The following is a 24335-nucleotide window of genomic DNA, read 5'->3' as shown; positions in this document are numbered from 1 at the left end:
ACAAAAAAATAACTTAAGTGATGATTATTTGTTTATTTAAAACAATAAAAATCGACATCCCATAATGCAGCTTGTTACTACAGAGTAATTACTGCTCACTGACTCAGTTACTGCTGCTGTGTGTTGCATTCACGGTCACTCTGGAACAGGAAACAGCAGCATAGTAATTATATGATTGTATCACCACAGTTCGTTAAACTGCTCTAACCGACGGCTCTCGTGACCTTAAGAATAGCGTTTGGGGCGAACTGGTCACCAGGGTGGGGCATACTGGTTTGTTGTTGCTCTGCCTGTGTCCCGTGACAATCCTCTGTGACGAGACGAGAAATGCTGAATCAATAGCCCGGAGCATGACAGACAGTCAGACCAGTCTGAAACTCATTTCCCGATCCGAGATAGTTGTGTCTCTCAGCTTTCACCCAGACACTGCTACTTGCGCTTTGTACGGAGCTTTGCCTGCGTACAGCTAGTAAGGGTCGACAAAAGGCAACGCATTGATTGTGACAGATGGGCTTTTGTGTGAAATCTACGACTCACCACCAACATGACCTCCAGCGTCACACGTAGAGTAGTGCGTACGGGTGGGAGTTGTCTGCTGAAACGCATTGTTGTGTTGGGGGATGAGCCGTCCGTGCTGCTCGCGCTGCTGAGTGCTCCTGGTCGGCTGTGGCTAGCCAGCGACTCTAGCCTATGAATGGTCCACAAAGCAGATAACCGTGTGTTCTCTGTTGAATCCAAAACCGAAACTTCACGGGCACCAAGCTGGCCTGTTTCTTATTTTACTAGTAGCTGAACAGAGCCCAGTATCGCCCGTTGGATGAGAACACTGTGTACGGAATTAGAGCCACTTAGCAGGCCATATCGCCATTGCTTTGTACGGCTGCTGGGTAGCTACCGTCTTCCTCAACTAGCAAAACTGTGCGTGAACCCGAGGTATGTTCTTTGGCTTTGTTTGGTTTTCTGTGCTTTGTGTGGTGACGGAAGAGAAAGCGTTCAGTGCATGTGCAAAATGTGTGTTTAATTTTACACATTTGGTTTGAATTATAAGGCGCTCTTGTCTTGTTTGACGCCATTTGCTCCGTATAGGGGGTGGCTAGCTCGTTTAGCTAGTTAGCAGGCGAGCTAATGTTATTGTTAGCAACTTGGCTACTTTGACTGGGAGTCGTTAAAGGGAATTTCATCTCTGCACCAAATGGGCAAGTGCTAACTCCTGCGCAGTCATGTTGATAGTGGCCTGTGTGGCCGCCTCCCACTGCATTTAAATGCACCAGCTCATTGACAAACTGTAACGTACAGCTGGCTGCAACCCTTATCAATTTACTACACTGATAGTGTCTGCAGTGTAAAGCATCAATGAACCACCTTTACTTTGCTTTCATGGTCACCAGGTTAACTTTAAAGTTATTAAAGTGAAATGCATTAAAATCTAACACAGTTAAACTTTCCGTGTGTAGTGATCCAGGAGACATTGGGTTAAATTACAGGACCTTATCTTTCAGTGTAATGCAGGTACATTATCATAGCAGTCAGCAGAGGTGGGACCAAGTCACTGTTTTGCAAGTTAGAAGTGTGTGTGCTTGAGTCCTGATCCAAGTCCCCAAGACAGACAAGTCCCAAATAAAATCCATAGTCAAGATTCACAAGTCATAGCTTTATTTATATAGCACATTTCATACAACAAGCGTCATACATTAAACAAGCAGGACATGATAAAAACAAACAAAATAAGTTGTTATTATTATCGTCATTCTTAAAAGAGGGGAGATACTAACCATAATAATACTAATTCCTAAAACAAACAAACCAAAAAAATCATTAAAAAAAACCCTAACTAAAAGCTTGTGAGAAAGATACATTTTTAGTTTGCATGCAAGTCCTAGATCCTCTACTTTGAGCTACAAATCCTAAACATGATAATGCACTCTTTATTAAATGTAATGTCATTTTAACATCAGAGTTATATTGCATTAAGTTTATAAAGTTGAATTAATTGTATTTATTTGCTAAAATAAGTTTGTTGGAAGTTGTTTAGTCTCTGTCGGTAATTTTCAACCTGCACGTTTTGCATTCTGCTGTTTTTTTTTGTTCACTGCATAGTTTTTGGATGCAAATGAAATTATCTTTGGTTTTATCAGGATACAAGGCAGTGACAGGTCAGCTTACTTAGTATGAAAGTCCATGGTACGGGCCAGCCAGTCCAAAATGCATCCAAGGTAGGCTGATGGAGGTAAAAAATTCTATATTAATTCATGGATAGAACAACATGTCAATCAGAGGGCCTCGGATGCATTTTTGGATCAGACCTTTAAGTGACACAGTGTCTTGATCCAGTGTGACATTCCCTTCTTTTTTCTTTATTATCTTGAGTGTAATGTCTTCCATGTTGCGCCCGGTAACATAAAATTAGTTCTTCATGGTTCTCTCCTGCAACTTAATTGACTGCTGTCAGATTGGTTCAAACTAAGTGGATCTGGGGAATTGAGTTTAGACTTGCAAGGAATTAATAGGGTTAACATTAGTCGATTCAGGAAATGAAGGGAAATAAATTGATTAATTGCGCACTCATTAAATAATATACTCTTGATCTTTGGGCTTGGGGGAAGGTATCAAGTATTTTCATGTCAAAGGTTCAAGTGGGAAGTCTTTTTTGATTTTGTCAAATCAAATCCTCAAAGTTATCGAATTTGTGTCTCCACTCAGACTTGATTTAAAGTCATTTGAGTCATGTCAAGTCAATGGATGAGTACATTATCATGGTCTTCGTTTTTACTGACCCCTGAAAGGAAAGCTCCTCCTTCTTCATCCCAGTGAATTACATGCCGAGCTCTAACAGTTTACCCTGTGTCTCCACAGCAACACGGAGCGCCAAGATGAAAAAGAAAGCTCGGCAGCACCGTGTTGCGGTGCAGCAGAGGCCGCCCTCTCCTATCAAGCCTTCCCCCAACAAGCAGATCCTGACTTACGCCCAGGCGCAGCGCATGGTGGAGTTCGATGTCGATGGCCGCCTCCATCGAATCAGCATATACGACAGGCTGGACGTGATCTCGGATGATGACCCCTTGATGCAGGAGATGATGGAATGCACCAGCAATAAGGAGAATACTGAGAAACCACAGCAGGTCCTCCTGAGGTCCGTCAGGCTAAAAAACAACCAGGAGAAGAGAAACGCTGCGCTGGGCATCACCAGTCATGGAGAGGGAAGTGGACATCAGGCTGCGGGTAATCCCGGTCCAAAACTTCAAGAACCTAAATTTCGTACAGTGGAGTATAACCTTCCAGCAGTTCCCAAACGCTCATCTGCCTTTTACAAATACACGGAGAAAACGGAGGAAGAGCTGGACGAGGAAACTGAGTATGACATGGATGAGGAAGATTATGCCTGGCTGGAATTGGTGAACGAAAAGCGGAGAAGCGAAGGGGTCAGTCAGGTCTCTCACAACGTCTTTGAGTTCCTTATTGACCGCTTTGAGAAGGAGTTGCACCTGGAGAGTCTGGATCAAAGTAGCGAAAAGCAAGCTCCCATCGATGAGGACGCCGCCTGCTGCATCTGCATGGACGGAGAGTGTCACAACAGCAATGCCATCCTGTTTTGTGACATGTGTAATGTGGCCGTTCACCAGGAATGTTACGGTGTGCCCTACATTCCTGAGGGCCAGTGGCTATGCAGACACTGCCTCCAGTCACCCAACCAGCCTGCAGACTGCATCCTTTGTCCTAACAAGGGTGGGGCAGTGAAAAAGACAGACGATGACCGCTGGGGTCACGTGGTGTGCGCCCTCTGGGTCCCCGAGGTCGGCTTCTCCAACACCACCTTTATCGAACCCATCGATGGTGTCAGCCACATTCCTCCAGCCCGCTGGAAGCTCACCTGCTACCTCTGCAAGGAGAAAGGCGTGGGGGCGTGCATCCAGTGCCACAAGGCCAACTGTTACACCGCCTTCCACGTCAGCTGCGCCCAAAAGGCTGGTCTCCATATGAAGATGGAGCCGATCAAAGAGGTAACGGACACCGGGGAACCCACGTTCTCTGTGAAAAAGACGGCCTACTGTGGAGCTCACACACCTAACGGGTGTGTGAGGAGGCCTGTTGCAATATACGATGATGCCAAACCCAAAAATGGACTATGTAAGAAAGTGGACAAGGGAAGAGGTAAAGGACAGTCAAAAGGAAAGAAGAAGAGTAAGAGTAAGAAACCTGAACCTGAACCAGAACCTGAAAGTGAAGCTGCGACCCCTGCTACTGTGCCTACGTTTCCTTCTCACAGGTACGAGTTGTGTTAACGATGGGAGGTAGTGTTTGTAATGCATTGATGTTTGGCATGTGGGTGGTGGTACAGAGAGGGGTTTCCTGTCTTTCTGAAGGACACTGAAAGGACATTCGGTTGTTGATTATAAACACCGACGTCTACAGGGTTTGCGCCTGTGACACTGGTGAATGTTTGCCTTTTACAAACACAAGCTTCAGTGATTTGCCTGGCTGCATTTTGGTCTGCTTTAAATGCCACTCAGCTGCTGGTTAAAGTTTGTCTGTGTCTGCTCGTTGTAATATTACTCTGAAAACCACAACCGCATGTAACCTGCCACTGTTCCCACACCCGTCTCCCTGCCTCCCACAGGTTACAAACCATTCTGAACCAGGTGTCAGTCCAGAAGAAGAAAGCATTTGTGGAGCTGGTCCTAAATTACTGGACACTGAAGAGGCAATCCAGGAATGGGCTTCCCCTCATCAGACGGCTTCAGACAAGCATACAGTCTCAGAAGCATGCACAACCGGTTTGTTTATCTGTCATTCAACCACAGCAGACTTTCAGTATTTAGTTAGGATTTTACCAGAGCACCAGAAGATTTTAGAACTTGAAATATGTTTTTCACACAGCCAGTCATTTACGTACATTTTCTTAAAGGAGCAGTGTGTAATATTTAGGGGGATTTAGTGGCACCTAGCACTTAGGATCGCAGATTCCAAGCAGCTGCAACTCCTCTCAAAAACCAACAGACCAGGGGTCTCATCTATAAAACAGTGTGTAGGATCCATACTAAGAATTTACGTACAGACAAAAGCCAAAAATGGCATGCGCTAAAAAATATTTGACAGTTTCTATGCTCACCTTTTTGATAACTTAAGATCCAGATGCTCAGGAGGTTTTTACTGGCAGCTGAATTATCCACAGAGGTCTCTTCCCCTCCAAAACAAATAGAACCGGTGATTAAACCCAGCAAAATCACTGTATAAAGCAGTTTTATGTTAAAAAAAATCAGTGTTTTTCAAACACTGCTTATCGTGGAGGTTTGCTAACTGTAGCCCCTTTTATACTGCCAGATTTTACGCGAATGTTGGGCCGTTTTGCCGGCAAGTTGCGAGTGTTTAGACCAGGGGTCTGCAACCTTTGCCATTAAAAGAGCCATTTTTGACCAAAAATAATTTGAAAAAATCTGTGTGGAGCCGCAAAACATGTTTGAGCCTTATAATCAAGGTAAATAGCCTATTAAGTCTAAATTAGCGTATACTTATGGTCTAAATAAGCATTTGTTAATATGTTTTACCACAAGATGGCCACTGTGCAGGGCACTATTAATAATTATCTGGTACTTAAATTTTGCAGAGCTGGCAGTGAGAGCAAACAAATCTGTCCACGCACTACTACATTCACTATTTTATTCAATTTACTTTTTTGGATTTGGCATCCATAGCTAACCAGCCACTGCTATCGAAGTTCAGCAACATTTGGATTCATAGAATGAATTTCCATAGACTTCTTTTCTCAAAGGCTCAAGGAGCCACTGGACAGGGGCTAAAGAGCCACATGTGGCTCCGGAGCCACAGGTTGCCTACCCTTGGTTTAGACACACACAGCTGGATTGGCGAGACGGTGAAGAATGGGCCAACTTACAAGAGGGAAGGATTGACCGCAGCTTCCCTCCCACATCACTGTTTATGTCACACACTGAGCTATACGTTTTGTTACTTGCTCACACCCCCCATTGCCCTGAAAAAGGCGCATTCTGTATAAACAAAAGTAGGTAGGCGGCATTTTGCCGCACTCCCCGATTTTGTTTTTATACTGCCAATGCTGAAAAAAGACTGATTGGGCTTTCCTGCAAATTTGCACAATTCCTATCTAAAAAGGGCTTGTGGTTCCCGATTGGAAATGGCGAATGGCCCTGTCTAGAACCAGTGTTCGGTTTGTTTTTTCTGGGCAATTGTAGAAATATGGTGGTGCAACTTGAAGGACATTATGGACGAAGTCCTTTTATCTATGTACAAATAAATGGCTCATTTTAAGTTAACGAAAACACAACGATTCCTACTTTCAGGTGATGATACACTGAGGAAAACATACGTATTATATTCAATTCTACCATATCTATCCCCATAAATCCTAAACACTGGACCTTTAAGCTTTTTTACATTTAAATATAATACGCCTAGTATGCTTTACAGCATCTTTTTACTGCTGCTAACGCTGTGTGTATACATGCTAGTTTCCTGCTAAACCCATAAAGCCATAAAGCCAGCTGATTATTATCGGTCCTGTTCTGTAATTATTGTATTTTTATTTCATTTTTCTCTCCAGAGGCAGAGCGAGGAGGAGAGCAGGGCACTGAAGGAACAGCTGAAGGAATGGCATCGTCTCCGACACGACCTGGAGAGAGCCCGGCTGCTGCTGGAGCTAATCCGCAAGAGGGAGAAGCTCAAGAGGGAGGAGGTAGGGAGCGGAGGGATCAGTGGATAGACTTGTGACTTAAAGTGCGGTCAGATAAATGAAACAATTTGATCTTCTAATGGTTTCCCTCTGTGCTGTGTTGTAGATTAAACTGCAGGAGGCCCTCCTGGAGATACAGTTGAGTCCCTTCAGTATTTTGCTCCGAGCTCTCTTGGACCAGCTCCAGACGAAAGACCAGGCCAAGATCTTCACCCAGCCGGTTGATGTCAATGAGGTGAATTTTAGTTTATATTTGGTCACTTTTTTAAAGTTCTGTTGTTGGGTTTGTCCGCACACGAACTATTATATTGTTTGTTTTTTCGTTGGATGCAACACTTTCACCCTAATGTTTTACCTTTGGAAGAAGTTTAATACTATAGCACAATATGCTGTAGTACAGTCTTATTTCTTACATTTCTTGAGGAATGATTTGTTTGTTGTTTTGAAGATGTGCTTTATCTCAGTCTGTGGTGCTGTTATTTTATTTATTGTGCAATAGTGGAAAAGTGGAGCACTGTAGCAGGGGGCTCATTGTGGGGGTTCCACCAAGAAAACACAGATAGTGCTGCACAAAGCTGATTCTGTCGATTTGTTGTTTGACTCTCAGGCAGGGAGTTAGGAAAGAAAGTAACTGCAGCCATGACAAACTTTTTCAAGAGACCCCAATATCAAAATATTTTACCTTGTGCCTGTTGTGCTATTTATCAATCTAGATTATTTTGGGGTGAGTTGCCGAATGTTGGAGATGTCAGCCGTAGAGATGTCTGCCTTCTCTTGAATATAATGGAACCACATGACACTTAGCTTGTGGTTCTTAAAGCTAAAAAAAAATACATTTGAAAATCTCAACACCAATGTCTCTTTCTAGTTATCAAGACCCGGTAACTCAGTATAATCCACAGATCTTGATGTGAACATTTTTTTCTACCAAGTTACACCCTCCAGCTGTATCACCGCATAGAAGGAAGAGTGCATCTACTGCTAGCTCACCTAGCATTACTGAGCTAGCTAACATCACAGCTCCGCCAAGAGGACGCCATTAATTTTTACATCTCATGCTGTAACAAGCACAAGCCTCTTTGACATGAGTAGATGCACACTTCCTTCTGCACGGTGATTCAGTTGGTGGGTGTAGTTCAGTAGAAAGAAAATAGTTCCTACATGAAACTGCTCACAACAAGGCCTGTGGCTTATCTTGAGTAACCAGGTCATGATTTCTGGAAAGAGACATTGCTGTTGAGTTTGTCAAACATATCTTTTTGGTGCTTTGAGCACCACAAGCTGAGTGCCATCTAGTTCCATTATATTCAAGAGAAGGCAGACATCTCTACGGCTGATATCTCTAACACTCGGCAACTCACACCAAAACAATCTAGACTGATAAACAGCACTACACGCACAAGGAAAAATATTTTTGATCGGATTGGATTTTTGGGTGAACTGTCCCTTTAAGAGGTTTACAGTCCTGCTTTAAATAAGTACGAGGACTTACACTGTCTTTTAGAGACTTCCTGTCTGATAAGGCTCCAAACTGGACTTACTGGTTCACACTCCAGCACAAGACTTTGCATTTTGCTTTTGTCCTATTGTCAAGATAAAAGCCTACTAACAGCCAAACAGTGTTGTTCCTGTTTTTCTACCTGTTTGTCAGATAACTGCTTCAGTGGTGTTGAAATAAACAAGTAGGCTACCTAATTTGAACTCTTTTTCTGCTTCTTCATAGCGGTTTCTATGTTGGCATCTAGGACAGGACAACACAGAGTGTGATCTTGTTAAATATCAAGTAAATAATAAGAGCCCTGACACCCCAAGAAGACCTAAAGAACTACCACTTATAAGCAAGAGTAGTTAGAGCCTTTGCTTTCCCGTTCCTCGCCACGTGTTAAAACAGTTTCACTTGAACACACCGCAGAGACAGCAGCCAGCTCTGCAACTGCTCACTCCATGTCACACACTCTGCTCAGTGACTCAGGTTGTAAATGAACACCCCCCCCCTCCACCTCCACCTCATGTGTGGATAGTATTGAGCAATGTGACTTCCTGTTAGGCGGAATGTGTAACTTGAGATTAAGGTCCACTGGCAGATGGTGACGTCCGAAAAAGGTGGATGGTTGCTCTCTGTGCAAGCCCGGCTAGCTCAGTCGGTAGAGCATGAGACTCTTAATCTCAGGGTCGTGGGTTCGAGCCCCACGTTGGGCGCAGCTTTTGACTCTGGAGTCTTGTATAGTGTTAGCAGATTGTCCTGGCTACCGAGCATGTGTTTTAAGTGTGTTACTGGCATTGAGGCTTCCAAGTGTTAAGACTTAGTAGTGATCAGTGTTGATGTTGTTCACAGTCTCTAAGAGACTTTAAAGATCTTCTTTAAAGTCATGCCGACCATAATGATGTAAGTCGCCATAAAATAGTTATCTTTGATTAAGAATGCTGATTTGACATGCAACATCCAATGATATTTGCTTCATATTTTCAAAAACATTGTGAAATAAATCAGAAAACAATTCATTTCATCTGCTGTTTCCTGTAGGTGCCTGACTACCTCGACCACATCAAGCACCCGATGGACTTCTCCACCATGCGGCAGCGCATTGACGCACAGGCCTACAACAACTTTGAGCAGTTTGAGAGTGACTTCAACCTCATTGTTGATAACTGCATGAAATATAACTCAAAGGACACCTATTTCTACCGGGCTGCCGTTCGCCTCCGAGACCAGGGCGGGTCCCTGCTCAGGAAGGCCCGGCGAGACGTGGAGAAAATCGGCTTCGACTCGGAAAGCGGCATGCATCTGGCCGAAGCTCCTGAAATCAAAACACCAGCATCCTTTTCTTGGGAGGACGGTAAGGGCGTTAGCAGCACAGACACATGCGTCTGTGACATCAGAGTCAGGCCAAGTGGATGAGAATGTGTTGAGCAAAACATGTCTCAGTCTCCTACTGATTATTTTAATTCTCTCCACAGTGGACCGCCTACTAGTGCCAGCCAATCGGGGGCATCTGTCTCTGGACAAGCAGCTGCAGCAGCTACTGGAAAAGTTCGACCTGACCTGCGCCATGAAGTCCAGCCCCTCCCGCAGCAAGCGCATGAAGCTGCTCAAAAAGACCATCAACGACGTGCGCAACGAAATGAGCCTAAAGAGAGTCCTACCCTCCCACCACCACCATCACCACCACTCTTCCTCCTCCACAGCTCCCTCAACTTCATCTTCAGCAGCTGCCTCCCAACCAGAGATTAGTCAAGCTAAAGAAGAGAGTTTGAAGCCCAATGGACATTTTCCAGATGATGAGGGTATGTATGGATCTGGCTTTATTAGAAAGCTAATAATCTGTTTGATGCTGTGCCCTGGGATTTTAAAGACAGTCACATGTTCTTAATATCCTGAAGCACAGGTCAGAGGTCAGGGATTAGGCCCTCAACCCAAAACATAGCCTCACAGAGCAATCACATGGTGCTCTCCGTACCTAGTGTGTCTGAAACTTGGTTGTATAAGCCTTGTTTACCCCACGCAGTCCTGTTCTGTTCACTTTATAACACCTTCAAAGTAATTTTTGTGTTTTCGAAGTCAAAAGTCATGGATGGCACCAACAGAACCACTCTGTTCTGTCCTGTTTTTGTCACCACTCTGTTGAAGCACCTGGCACACTGATCTGATACTGAAAGGTGTAGCTAGAAACACAGCAGTCAGCCGAATGGTCAGTAGAGAATCATCACTCTTGCTTCACAAGGACTCAATGCACAAACCAGCCTGTTCATTTTGTTCTGAAAATCTCGGCGTGCGTCCGCGTCAGCGAGCTGCAGACGTTCCTCTGCATCACCAGTGAAAAGGAAATACAGTGAAAGCTGGATGGGAGCAGAGATATGTCTGTTACCATCCACTAACAACCCTGCTTACATAATAGAACTGTTTGCGGTGAAAACACGAGACATATCAAGGGTTTAGATACGAGTACCTAAGAGTTTTAAGGATACTATACTGAAAGTGTTTAATGGAAACACGGCTATAATCATCTTCCCCGATTTCAGTACTACAACACAAGCTATCATCCAGACCTCTAAATTGCCTCCTGCAGCAGAGACTTTTTAAAGCGATTCAAAGAAAACAAAATGGCAGTTAAGTCTGATTATAAGACAGCTATAACATATAGTCATTATAAAGCCTGTACTGTTTGTGTTGAGGTGTGGATCTGTCTGCCATTTCAGGGAAATTTGCTAAACACATGATAGAAGTATCGAAAGAAAAGCAGAGCTCATGGCTGTGAACATCAACCTTGATGTCCTAAAACTCAGATAACTGATAAAACCTTTGAATGTCTAAAGAATAATTACTGGTAATATTGTTTCATAATGTGTAATACAAAGTTTTAGGGATATTGTCACACTTAAGAATATTTATTGCACCAGTAAGTTTTATCTTTCTCACAGAGAATGTGTCATAACAATCTGGAGTTCAGCTCAGAGTAACAACTCCTCCTAGATTAGTCACATAGTTTCAGTATGACTGAAAACTGTTCCAAGCAACTAGCAACAACAACATTCTTACGTCTAAACAAGACATTCTTAAAAAAGAGTATAAACGACCACCAAGATATATTGTGATCTGATCGTGATCTGATCCCTCAAACCACCTGCTTAAGTGGTCTGCGACATTTTTGACCACATATCTGTTGAAGTATAAACGCCAATGCGTCCTGAAGCGTCCCCAAGAAGTAGTTTACAGGAAACACGTCACCAGTGCAGGTCATGGTGGCTGTTTTGGTGACTGTGTGCTTACACTGTACAACTTGACCATTTTACGATGAGCTGGATTAAGTGTTGCGTGACCGCTCCTCGTTTTGCCCTGCGGAAGGAGACGTATTGAATTCTGCTGACCAGCAACACAACCCCTGATGTCACTAGTGACCAGCTAGTGAGAGTGTGGACACAATAAGCCGTGACCCTCAAGCTTTAGTGACGTGTGCAGTAAGAAATCTGAACTTAAGTGGTCAGCTGGGGACGCATGATAGACAGAGGTGTGAATGGCGGTTTGTCTCGGCCGTCCACTTGTGTTCAGATTAACACAACACATTTTAACGCAGTGTAAACAGGCTCTCTGTTTAACTGATCCCTGAATGGGAGTGCACCTAGGGCTCAGAACCAATATCGTCCGCATCACCAGACTAGAATACGCTACGGAAAAAATGTGTAAACAAGGTCATAATACAGTATCACGCTGTGTCACTGCGGTCGCTTTAACTCGCAGCACACTTGCTGAGTCACATTAACTCTGGTGAAGATAGCATTATGATGAGCTAGTGGGGGAAAAAAAAGAAAGGAAAAAGTCATTTTGCACTCATTTTTTATTTATAAAAGTGCCTCTGTGTTATGCAAAACAGCGCCTTGTTTTACTTTTATGATAAACCCAAAAGCCATACGATAGTGTGCGGTGTCAGCATTTCTGCAAACACAAGGACAAAGTGTGGGTGTTGCAGCGCTTTACTGTTAGTAATAGCATTATACTACAGGTCGTATTTTATGTCTTTGTCATGGCTGCGCTTTTGTTGTATTGTTTATGGTTTTACTTATTATAAATAGTTTTTTTGTTGGTGTTGTTCTTCCAAAATAGTGTGCCAGGGATTTCATTATGCTCTTCTGCATAGCTAATCATTTGCCACAATAAAATGTGTAATATTCTATCTCTACAGCACCACCAGGAAATTATAATGAGGATGGAAGAGAGAGGAAAAAATACATTAATGTAAATAATAAAACTGAAAGAAACGGATGCACTGCACCTAGAACCCAAAGAAAACAAACTGTGGTGCATAATTATCAAAAACTTTGCAATAACTGGATCCATAGCATGAATAATATGTGTTGGCCATAGTGGTTGCAGTTAATGTTGGCTGTGTGGTCATTAGTAACAGTCTCTATCTTCTTCTTCTTCTCCCCTGCAGGAGACAAGTCTCTTCCTCCCAAACTGGAGCCCTCAGACTCCATTCCCCCTCTCATCCACTCAGACGCAGACTCCGAGCCCCCCACCCTCAAACCAATTGACGCCGCCCCTGACTGTGAAGACAAGCACCCCAGCAAGCGTGTCAAGTTCGACGGCGACATACCAGACCTGCTCTCCTCCGCTCCGCGCCTCAACGGCCACTCCCACGACAGCCTCCAGAGCTCGCTGCTGGACGGGGACGTGAGCGTGGTGGCCACGTCGACCCTCGCGGAGCCCACAGGCACAGTTAACCGCCGGACGGCCGTGCTCTTCCGCAAGTCGAAGGCCGCCAGCCCGCGCAAGCCCCCGAGGAGCGGAGATGAGGGGGCAGAAGGAGCTGACAGAAAAGAGAGCAAGGCGGAGGAGGATGAAGACGGTGCACAGCTGGGCTCCAAATCCTTCCTGTCAGTGGTCATTCCCAGGCTGGAGACGCTCCTTCACAGCAAGAAGAGGAAGCACAGTGGCAGCAGAGACAGCGAGGAGGAGGGGGGAGGAGAGGGGGAGCATGAAGAGGAGGGAGAGTCCCCTGTGAAACGACTTGACACTGGTAAGAAGTGTACACAGAAAAGTGGGCTGTGATATTTATGCCTCTGTGCCAGCGACAGCCGCGGCCTGGGGCATTATGTTTTCAGATTGTCCGTCCTATTCTCATAAACGCAATATCTCACTAATGCCTTGAGGGGATATCTTTTTTCAGTTTGGCACAAACGTCCACCTGGACTCAAGGATGAAGTAGAGCTATGATAAGACCCAGAAATCAGTCCCAACACTACATGAACCTGCATAGTTTCTGTTAAGATCCAAACCATAGCATCGGTTTTGAGCCTGACCTCAATTAAAAACCAGAATTCCCACTATAAAAAATACATTTTTAAATTATAAAAACATTTATAACATTTACACACACTATAAGGTCTACATTAAAACAAACAAACAAAACACTTGGAAATTGGAGCAAACCCTATCTGATTCAAGTACAGGCGAACCAGGGCTTTCCCATTGCAACTTTGGCAAATCAAACCATGACTCGTTGATTTTCGTTTCCTTAGTCAGTTTAACCACACTGACGTATGCCGAGCCGAAAAAGCGCCCCAGTCGCCTCCACAGACGGGGTATTGGTGAGGTCTCGCCAGTCACAGCCAGCCTCTAATGACGGCCCCCTTCTCCTCCTCGAGCAAGCATGTGTTGCGTGACTAAACTGATGTCTGTCTGTGCAGGATGGGTCTGAGATGTGTGTGAAGCATCCACATTTTAGAATGTGTCACTTCTTTGCAACAACCAGATTTGAAGCATTGTCTAGTTGAGTAATTCTAAATTCTCAGTGTCTGGTTGGTGCCATCAGTATTTTCGTCATCTCACAGTATGTTGCAGATTTTCCCAGTTGTCTGCATTTCTTTGAGTTACCATATGTCAGAATTTGAATGGCATTTCTTCAAGGCTCTGATTAAATTAGTACAGCAGCATTTAGCTCTGCTGCCAAGCCCTGAAACTGGCAGTTCAAACATTGCAATTAGCTGTTACACTACTTACAAGTCATCACAGTCAAAACAGCACAGCGGTAACTAACAACAGACACTTGTATACTCTGTTCCATCAGAGGCTGATTAAACAAACTGTAACCAATGCAGACACTTTAACACTGGAGTATTTGTACTAAAAAATTTTCAAGATGAGTTTTAAATCTTTTTGCATTCTATTGTTTTGTGTCTATTCAGGATTGTCGAGCGGTTTTCTGGAGGAGGAAGAGGAGAAGGAGCTAGAAGACTCTAGTAGAGCCAGTAGACCTGTGGAGCCACGAAGACGCTGTGCCTCTGAGTCCTCCATCTCCTCATGTAGCAGTCTGCCAGGAAGCACCAGGTAGTCCGTCAGATACTTATGTGAATTTAAGCTGCTCTGTCTGTTCTCCCATCCTTCTGTTCAGTTAGCTGGTCGTCAGAGCACCAGATGTTTAGTTTCTAAAGTTGACTATGGTGTGTGTTTTTCTTTGTGTACAGCACAATTCTCAGTCTTCCAAAATGTGGGAAAGGGAAACCCGCCTTGGTCCGGAGAAACACTGTGGACGATAAGAGCGAATTAATCGCCTGCATCGAAACCGGGAATTTTGCAAAAGCTGCACGGATTGCTGCAGGTGAGTCGGCTGCTTTATGTGTCTAAAGACTCTGCGTGCATGTGTAAGGGTCTTTACATTATGTATACAGACTACCTGTTTTAGTCACTATTTCAAATAAATATGCAGGATTTTTCCAGTGAAATATTGATATTTAATTGGTCTCACTTCACATTATTGTTTTTGTAAACAGAAAATAAATAAGAGAACCTAAATTCCCTCAAATTTATTATTAATAAGATCTATCAATAAGTATAATATTGTAATTTTGTCAAAGAAAATAGTAAGTATGAAAAAAAACTGTACATCTAAAATTAAAAAATCTCACTGGACTTTCAGTTAATATAAATTAGGATAAAATTTACATTAGAATGCAGGTTAAATAACAATTGTGTGCTGCAATTTCTTCAAGCGTATGAGCCAAAATGTACACCAATAATGACATGTTAAAGGGACAGTTCACCCTGAAATAGAAAATACATATTTTTCCTCTTACCTGTAGTGCTATTTATCAATCTAGTTTTTTTTTGGTGTGAGTTGCAGAGTGTTGGAGATACCAGCCATAGAGATCTTTGCCTTCTCTCCAGTATAATGGAACTAGATGGCACTCAGGTTGTGCTGCTCAATGCGCCAAAAAATTACATTTGAAAAACTCAACAGCAATGTCTCTTTCCAGAAATCATGACCTGGTTACTCAATAATCTACAGACCTTGTTGTGAGCAGTTTCATGTAGGAACTGTTTCTTTCTACTGAACTACACCCGTAAAGGCATCACCATGCTGAAGGAAGTGTGCATCTACCGCTAGCTCATCTAGCATCACTGAGCTAGCCTCTTTAGTCTTGTACATGAGTAGATGCACACTTCCTTCTGCACTGTGATTCAACAAAATAGTTCCTACATGAAACTGCTCACAACAGGTTCTCTGGATTATCTTGAGTAACCGGGCCATGACTTCTGGAAAGAGACATTGCTGTTGAGTGTTTCAGGTGTATTTATTTGGTGCTTTGAGCACCACAGGCTGAATGCCATCTAATTTCATTTTATTCAAGAGAGGACAGACGTCTCTACATCATCAATACATTTAAGACAAAACACAAAAGTCATTGTAGCCCATTGGAGTCAGTCTTGTCCAGACATCAGTGTGTCCAGGAGGTAATACATTACACTTAGTAGTTGTGTATATTCCTGGATGTCTGCAGGTGCTGTAAAAGCTGATAATGTCTTAAAGTTTTCCCACTGAACCGAAGATTGGCCTTTATATTTGCTTCTAAAAGTTTAACTCAGTAGAACTTGTGGATGCCTGGTATTCATACACACATAAAAAGCAGGGTTGGAAATTAACAGCAGCTACCAGCCAGCTTCTTGTGACATTTGGCAGTGACCGGTGAGTCTTTATGCTCCTCCTGCCATCATGGCATGTGACCAGTCAGCAGCTGGAGATTCTTTCCTCATCTAGAATTCATGTTTGGCTGATAAAACACGAGAAGTGGCTGGTAAATTTTAATATCTGTCCTTCATTGTGGCTCTTAAAAGGGAAAAGTTAATTTCCCACCCTGATTTATTTATTTTTTGTTGTCTTTGTTGTTGTCGCTGTGTGCTCTTGCACTTACAGCACGGCTTTGAAAATGTGTTTCTGTGTTTCAAACCCACATGTGACTTGTTTGGTGTTGTTCCCGCTTCCATAGAGGTTGGCAACAGCAATATTTGGATGCCCGCTAGTGCTGCAACAGTTGCATTGGAACCCCTAAAGCTAGTTTGGGCCAAATGTAGTGGATACCCTTCCTACCCTGCCTTGGTGAGTGTTTGTGGGAGAGACAGCACGGCAATCACCGACTGAAGTCTGTTTTACTCTCAAGTTTTCTTGTCTTCTCTTCACTCTTGTCCCACAGGATGAAGTAATAGTTTTACTACAGCTGTTCTTTTAGGTGTGACAGTTGGGGGAACAATTCCCTCTTCTTCCTCTAGGTGGCAGCCTTTCACTGTTAACCAGTTCAATTTGACCTTAGCATGAAAGGACAAATGAGGAAAGGAATCTTATTGCCACAAACTGGTAGTGTGCATGCATTTGTGTGTTTTTATACAGTAGAGACATCTTTACTTTATGCTTGAGTGATTCTGTGGGCGGATGTATGTTTGCCATGCCTTTGCATTCATGAGCATCTGTGTGTAACGGCCTGGCCTCTCCCTGCTGTGCGCAGATCATCGACCCCCACATGCCGCGCGTGGGCTGCCAGCACAACGGGGTGTCCATCCCCATGCCCCCCATGGACGTGCTCCGCATTGGAGAACAGATGCAGTACAAAGCCGAAGAGAAACTCTACCTCGTCCTCTTCTTCGACAACAAGCGCAGCTGGTGAGTGTCGCCGCCGCCGCCGCCGTTGTTATCTGTGGGGATGATTTAAGCTGATGCAGGCCTCTACAAGGGTAAACCTGTCAACATGTCCGTCAGCTGATCATTATTCTCTTGTGGCTGCGTCACATCAATTGTCGGGAGAGAACAAGAGGCAACAAGAGGCATTTGAGAATCTCACCTGGAGTCCCATCAGTGGGAAAATGTTTTTCAGTCTTTAACAGTGATGATGGTGCTGTAGCCTTTTGTCACAGTGGGAACTAGCTTTCTGTCTGCCACTTTGAATGACGATAACACATCTATGAGTGACCACTTTAAACCTGAAAGTAACAAAATATTATAAAAAGAAAAGTCAAAAATATAGCTGATCACACCTATAAATCATATCATGACCTAAAGATATAATATTTAACCGTACACATTAAAATGCCAGTGTTATATATTTTGTTGAGTCTTGTACTTATAATATCTCAAACGTTTCAATCGTGAAGGATTTTAGTTATCAGATGTCTGGATCCTAAAGAAGCTGAGCAAATGTAGCAGCAGCTCAGCCCAAGCCCCTGCTGTACCAAACAGCATTAAAGAAACACAGATTTTTACCGTGAAAATGCTTTATGTAGTGTTTTTACCAGTTTAAATCACCTGGTCTGTTTGTTTTGGAAAGGAGGAGACCTGAGCGGATAATTCGGCTAAAGGAAAAAACCTCCTGGTCATCTGAATCTTTAGTTATTTGAGAAAAAGGAGAGCTCATTAGCAGGATCCTGGCTAGCAACCCCTCTGTAACAAGCCAAACAGCATTGGAAAAACACTGATTTTTAACATAAAACTGCTTCATTCAGTGTTTCTGCAGGTTTAAATCACCGGGTCCATTTGTTTTAGAGAGGACAAGACCTCTGTAGATAATTCGGCTCCTGATAAAAACCTCCTGAACGATTAACACTGAAGAAAGTCTAACCAGGAGAAACTGACTGCAATGATGATCTGTGCTGTTTTGATTTAGAAATCATTAGTGGCAGAAAATTACATGTTGTAGGGTTAGATAATTGAAATCAAGTGTATATAAAGCTTTTTTTTTTCCTTCTCCACCACCAACAATCAGTTGATTAAATATTCTTTAGTTCTTTTTGTTTGTCTTGGCACACACATCTTTCATCTTCCCCGTTTTCCGTCCTGTAGACTACTGCACACACTTAAATGTAGCAGCCGCAGTAGCAATAGTAGTGTTTTTGGACTTTTGTTATTTTTGCTATTGGGAAAGCTAAATACCAGGAGCTGAGGCTGTGACGTTTGCCAGTTTTCTCCCATTTCCCTGCAGAAAACCTGTGATTAGCTTGATTAGACGTAGCTTGAGTGTTTGTGCACCTGTGTGTTCATGAACACATACGAAGCGTTCTTCTCTGAACAAGCTTTGAAACAAGCACTTGACAGGAAATGTCACAATTGTCATTTATCAAGGAGAAATTCCAAACAGTTGCTGATTCCAGCTTTTCAAATGTGAGGATTAGCTGCTTTTCTCTGTTTTATATTGTTGTAAATTGAATATATTTGGGTTAAGGACTATTGGTCAAACAAAATAAGCATTTGGAAGACATCAGATTTTGTAGTCAAAACTATCCAAAAAATAATTGACAGCTACATCGATATTGACAGTAAAATTCCAAAAAAAACTATAGCAGTTAAATATCTAATAAAGTCAGACCTTAATATCAGGGTTGCAACTTACTATTATCCTAACTGTCTATTAATCTGATAATTATTTCCTCGGCTATTTGACTTGTTGTTTGGTCTATAAAATGTCAGTGTTTCCCAAAGCCCAAAATGACTTGTTTTGTCTTCTGTGGCTGCTACATTTGAGTGTGCAACCCAAAGATGCTCAGTTTATTGTCATAGAGGAATAAAGAAACTAGGAAATACTCACATTTAAGAAGCTGTTATCAGAGAATTTTGACTTTTCTTTCGTAAAAAAAAAAGAAATTAGTTGGGTATTAATTTAGTTGATAACTAACTAACCTTGCAGCTCTACCTACAATACCATTATTGTGGTGTCATAAGTGGATCATCTTGTCAGCTGCAGTGGTTTCCTCCGTTTCAATTTAACACAAAAACAATTGTTTAGCAAAAACAAAGCTGAGTGCAGAATCTGTTAGCAGGATAGTAACACTTAAGGTGATTGTCATTGTGATTTCCCACCTCAAATGAAAGAATAACAAACATGAGCATACAGACCAATTATCTGTCGCTCTTTGTTTAGAAATCAAACTTAATTTACTGAAAGAAATCCCAGTTTTCTTGTGAGGAGAGAGATATTTCCTGGAAAGCAATACTTCTAGATGGTGACAAGAGAAACATTCAATCCAAGCTACTGTTCAGGTGTTGTAACTTAGATTCTGTCTTTCCCCCTTCAGGCAGTGGCTTCCTAGATCCAAGATGGTTCCTCTGGGAATGGACAAGACCATAGATAAAATCAAAATGATGGAGGGGCGCACATCCAGCATTCGTAAGGCTGTCCAGATCGCCTTCAGCCGTGCCATGAACCACCTGAGCATAGTGCAGGACGAGCCAGTCAGCGACCTCAGCGACGTGGACTGATAACACTTGCTGACTTTCTCTCTCCTAACTCACAAACTTGTACCTCTCCTGTACCAAATACCTTCCTCTGCCCCCCCCCCCCCAACACTCTCTCTGTCTCTGCAGGAGACTCAAATGTTTACCGGGCACCTGCTGTAACAGGTGGTGTCTCTTCCTCATCCATTCCTACTCGCACACACTCCTACCACGTGCCGATGGGATACGGCTGCTGCTGAAATGAATGTGTCTATCTCTCGTCTCCACCTCCAGGCTTGTAACTGTGCTTAGAGACTGCTCTTTATGTCCTTCCTCCTTCACTCACTCCACCAATCATGACTGTCGTTTTCATTCATCTTTTCAAGGCAAAAACGTTAGTGATTGATTTCATATATTTTGGTAGCCTTACCAAAGGTGTCATAGCATCAGGACTTTGTAGTAGAACAAGAAATAAATACAGATGTTACCTCTTATCTGTAGTGCTATTTATCAGTCTAGATCGTTTCGTTGTGAGTGTTGAAGGTATCAGCTGTAGAGATGTCTGCCTACTCTACAGTATAACGGGACCAGTGTTGCGCCCGTTACTCGTAAGTAATAATATCACGTCACTTATTACTCCCTGACAACAGTAATTCGTAACACTACTCGTTATAATACTTTTCCGTTACGCCCCATAAAATTGGTAATTGCATATCTACCCAAAATTGTACCTCGGTGTGATTGTCAGGGTAATTGCCGTTAAGTGTAGCTAAGGCTAGAGAGCAACATTTCATCCACCACAAGCTTCATTACTTCTTCCTAGCTACAGCTGTCCACAAGTAAAATCTAGTTGTTGTTTAGCCAGAGCAGGACTACAGCCAACTGTTACGTTGTTGTGTTCTCGGTTGCAGTAGCTAAGGTGTTTCAGATCGGAGGTTTGAGGACGTGTTTTTCGCAGTGGAAAGAGTTTTAGTCCAACTACCTCGACACTACGACTGCCCAACACTGAACAGAACTAAATGGCACTCTGCGTTTGGTCCTCAAAAAGCGGCAAAAATAAATTTGAAAATCTCAGCAATGTCTCTTTCCAGAAATCATGACCCAGTTGCTCAAGATAATCCACTGAACTTGTTGTGAGCAGTTTCGTGTAGGGACTATTTTCTTTCTACCAAACTGCGCAGAAGGAAGTGTGCATCTACTCGTGGATGAGATGTTGACATTTATGGCAGAAGGAAGTGTGCTGTAGATGCACGCCTCGGTTAGCTGATGTAATTTGGTAGAAAGAAAATAGTTCCTACATTACCTTGAGTATCCAGGTCCTAATTTCTGGCAAGAGACATTGGGTGTTTCAGGACCACAGGAACTTTTTCATTCTTCAAAGAACCCCCCTTTTTGTAGTGTCGGTATCACAAGAATTAGGAATGATCGTAGTTTTTGAAACGCTGCTTTGAGGGACTTTTTTTTAGCTCTTAGAGTAGGCACTTTAGGAACCATGATCAACATGAGTGGACAGGTATTGGTCCAGACGACATACATTGATTGGTTGAACGCATCCAATGCAGCACTGGCAACCGCCATTTTTTTTAAAGCCCATTAGCCGTGCAAACAACAGATAACACAGAATATAAACAACCGTTGGTAATGGCAAAATTAATGGAAGAAAATACGCAAATGGACAAACACCTAAGTTACTGAGCATATATGTAACAATAGAAATACAATCTAGACTGATAAGTAGCACTATGGGTAAGAGGAAACATGTATTTTTGATTTTGGGGTGAACTGCCACCTCAACACTGACTGTTAAATTTTGGCTGTAGCTAACCAGTCCGTTATTTTGGCAGGTAGCTGATCGTCATTTCTGTTATACGTTATTAAAAAAAGAAGTATCTAGCAGCTGTTGAATTAACTGATGTGGACAAAAACCAACATTTCTTGCCCCGTGTGAAGGCTTTTCAGTTGTAACCAAAGCTTACGTTATGTTAAGGTCACATTTGCATCCTGGTCCTCTCCATTTGAAAATACCTTCCTTTGTATTTAAACTGTAAATAATCTGTACAGCTGCCTGACACTAACTTATTTTGTAGTTTTGACATCAATGGGTACTGTACAGGAGTTTTCTTAGTATTTATACTTGATGCATTCTCGGCACTAACATGTGAGTGCTATTTTGACAGTGCTGTATGAACAAGAAGAATTAAAAAAAAAAGGTGCAAAAGCCTTAGTATTAATGAGATTAGGGCTAAAAATGTCGTGTTTCTGAAAAGTATGAAAGTATTCCCTTCTTTTTTTAAGTTATTGAAGTTTATAATCATAAGCTTCCATTTGGCATTAATCCTTTTTGTATTAAAAATAGTTTTAGTATATTTTTGTTCATATATATTTATATGATTTGAATACACGGTTATCCAGTATGTAAGTCTCTGAAGCTCATACAGGCAGTCTGATGTTGTGGACCCAGAACGTATATTGTTCTCAAGAAACCAAAAATGTTGCTACCCAGAAGTTTTTTGCTGATTCATTTATTTCTGTGTGACGTGTGAAATTGTTGCCAAAAAAAGAATACAAAAAAGAAAAAAAAGTAAAGTGTATTTTTATGTGATACATCTGACTGTTACTTGGTTTTGCTGTAGTCGTAGGGAGACGTGCCTGCAGTAACTTATTGTAAAGTATTTGCATTACTTTATATCCAAGGAAAGACGTACAAACTGATTGTGGTAAAGTGGCACATTTTGTGGTGGAAACTTGCCTTCTTTTTAAGTAATCTTTTTCTAACTTTTTTTGTAGTTGTAGACTTCAAGACATTTCATTTTATACTATTGCCTATTTTTTTCTGGGTAGCATTGGGTAGTTTTGGTATATTTCATTTTGTACTTAACTGTAGTAGTTTTTTTAATCAGGTCATATGAAATATTGCTGGGACTGTTTTTTTTCTAGCAAAAAAATAAAAGATACAAATATGAACACGTGCTTTGTTTTTTAATGTGGTATCTCGGTGACAAGTGCAGGACTCACACTTTTACAATATAATACAATAATATTGTTTTCTTTTTCATTATTAGTCTTTAAGTAGCTGTTTTCTGGCGTTTAACTGCTCGTGTACTGTTTGTCCAAGAAACTTTGTCAGGAGATGTATGTTTTTACTTCGTCTTTATTCTAACATCATTCCGTGATTTTATATATATATATATTTTTTATTATTATTATCTTTTTAGTTACTTCAGGGTCCAGCCCTATCTTGCCAGGTCTTTCATCGGTCATTTACAGCAGAATGTAACATAAAAGTGTGTCACAATGTGTAATACAGAAGCTAAAATGGACCGATAAAGTAAATATAAATATAGGTATGAACATAAAGAAACTAAAACAAAAAAGAAACTGAACTCCATATGAACCAGAATGTTGCCGTGTGTTTTAATGAAACTCTAACCACTTTAGAAACAAGGGTCAAAATAATCAATAACAAATGAAATAACTCAAAAGGACATAAATTCACCTTAAACAAAGAAAGAAAGACCAGGTTTAATGTGCAGCATCCAATTTTCACATCTGTTCAATTTTATATAATTTTCAAAATGTTAAAATCTACATTGATAATCAATGGGAATTACGTTTGAATGGCCTCCCACCATAAAATCTGCCTTCCCATGCATGAAAGTAAACCAAACTTTGCACATAGGTCCGGTCCTGTGCCAAAGTTTCTTGATGAAAATTTTGGGCCAGTAGTCCTCATGGTGGCGCTACAGCAACCATCTTAAGTTTCACACTTAAAAATTCGTAACAAATCACTTGTATGTGCTACCACTTTGCAGCTTTCAATAAATCAGATTTTTGAAAATATTAAAAATTGAGCCCACCTAGTGATGGCATTGTCAACAGCTGGAATCACGCTTCTTCCTGCGTGCCGAGTTCAGGCCACTGCTGGGCCAGGTCATTTTTGCCAGCTGGGCATAGTGCATCACTATGTTTTTGTGTAAACAGTATTGTAAACAGCTACTGCAAATCCTCATGAAGTAAATGTCCACAGTTAATGAAAAAACTGACAAAATTTAAAGTCTTGGTTGATGTAGTCGTGGATTTCAGAATTGTGTCTCAAAAACTGAATTTGAACTTTGAATTCTATCCATATTAAAACTATAGGCAGGCAATGGAAATAACCTTAAAACATCAGTTTGTCACCTGAAGGAGCAATCACTCTTTGTAAATAAATAAATTCCATTCCAGTACAAAAATTGGTCAGAATTTTGTCATTTTGTATGTTTTGCATTTTCTTCAGGCAATCTCGTAGCTACTTAATTCTTCACCTTCCTCTCTATGGTTTAGATCAGGGGTCAGCAACCTTAATTATCAATAGAGCCTTTTTTTTTTTTTTTTTTACCAAAAATGCCTGGAGCCGAAAAACATACTTGAGCCTTTTGGTAACATAGCCTAGTACTACTTTAACTTTGCAACATTTACAATGAAAACAAACAAATCTGTCCATGCACTATTAAATTCTCTTTTTCCCTCAGACAGTTTTACTTTTTCTGATTTGGAATCCATTGACTAGCTCAGGGAAGCTCAAGACTAGCCACTGCTGTTAAGGTGCCAGGCTAGATGTATGATGCACATTTTAGCTGATGAAATGTTAAAACTTTTTTTTGTATTCAGTGAATAGGCTA

General features: G+C 41.9%; 1 protein-coding gene and 1 non-coding gene across 2 annotated transcripts; both read left to right on the top strand.

Moving 5' to 3' along the window:
- The first annotated feature begins 252 nt into the window (after positions 1–252).
- Positions 253–22638, top strand: brd1a (bromodomain containing 1a). The gene is made up of 13 exons (XM_049566660.1): positions 253–933; positions 2854–4264; positions 4616–4772; positions 6575–6706; positions 6810–6938; positions 9228–9540; positions 9662–9988; positions 12634–13218; positions 14387–14528; positions 14666–14799; positions 16466–16575; positions 16979–17133; positions 19536–22638. Exons 2-13 carry the CDS (start codon positions 2871–2873, stop codon positions 19717–19719), a joined length of 3762 nt encoding a protein of 1253 aa, XP_049422617.1. The 5' UTR covers positions 253–933; positions 2854–2870; the 3' UTR covers positions 19720–22638.
- On the top strand, positions 8830–8902 carry trnak-cuu (transfer RNA lysine (anticodon CUU)). Its single transcript has one exon. It is a non-coding gene; the product is annotated as a tRNA-Lys (tRNA).
- Positions 22639–24335: the final 1697 nt, after the last annotated feature.

The sequence above is a fragment of the Epinephelus fuscoguttatus genome, linkage group LG22 (genome assembly GCF_011397635.1).
Source record: "Epinephelus fuscoguttatus linkage group LG22, E.fuscoguttatus.final_Chr_v1".
NCBI classification, from domain to species: domain Eukaryota; kingdom Metazoa; phylum Chordata; class Actinopteri; order Perciformes; family Serranidae; genus Epinephelus; species Epinephelus fuscoguttatus.
Note: the sequence above shows the minus strand (reverse complement) of the source record. Positions and strands in the feature narration are given on the sequence as shown.

Coding starts and splice junctions, on each gene's coding strand:
- brd1a (XM_049566660.1), top strand. CDS start 2,871: ATGAAAAAGAAAGCTCGGCAGCACCGTGTTGCGGTGCAGCAGAGGCCG. Junction 4,265..4,615: donor CCTACGTTTCCTTCTCACAG/GTACGAGTTGTG, acceptor TGCCTCCCACAG/GTTACAAACCATTCTGAACC. Junction 13,219..14,386: donor TGTGAAACGACTTGACACTG/GTAAGAAGTGTA, acceptor GTGTCTATTCAG/GATTGTCGAGCGGTTTTCTG.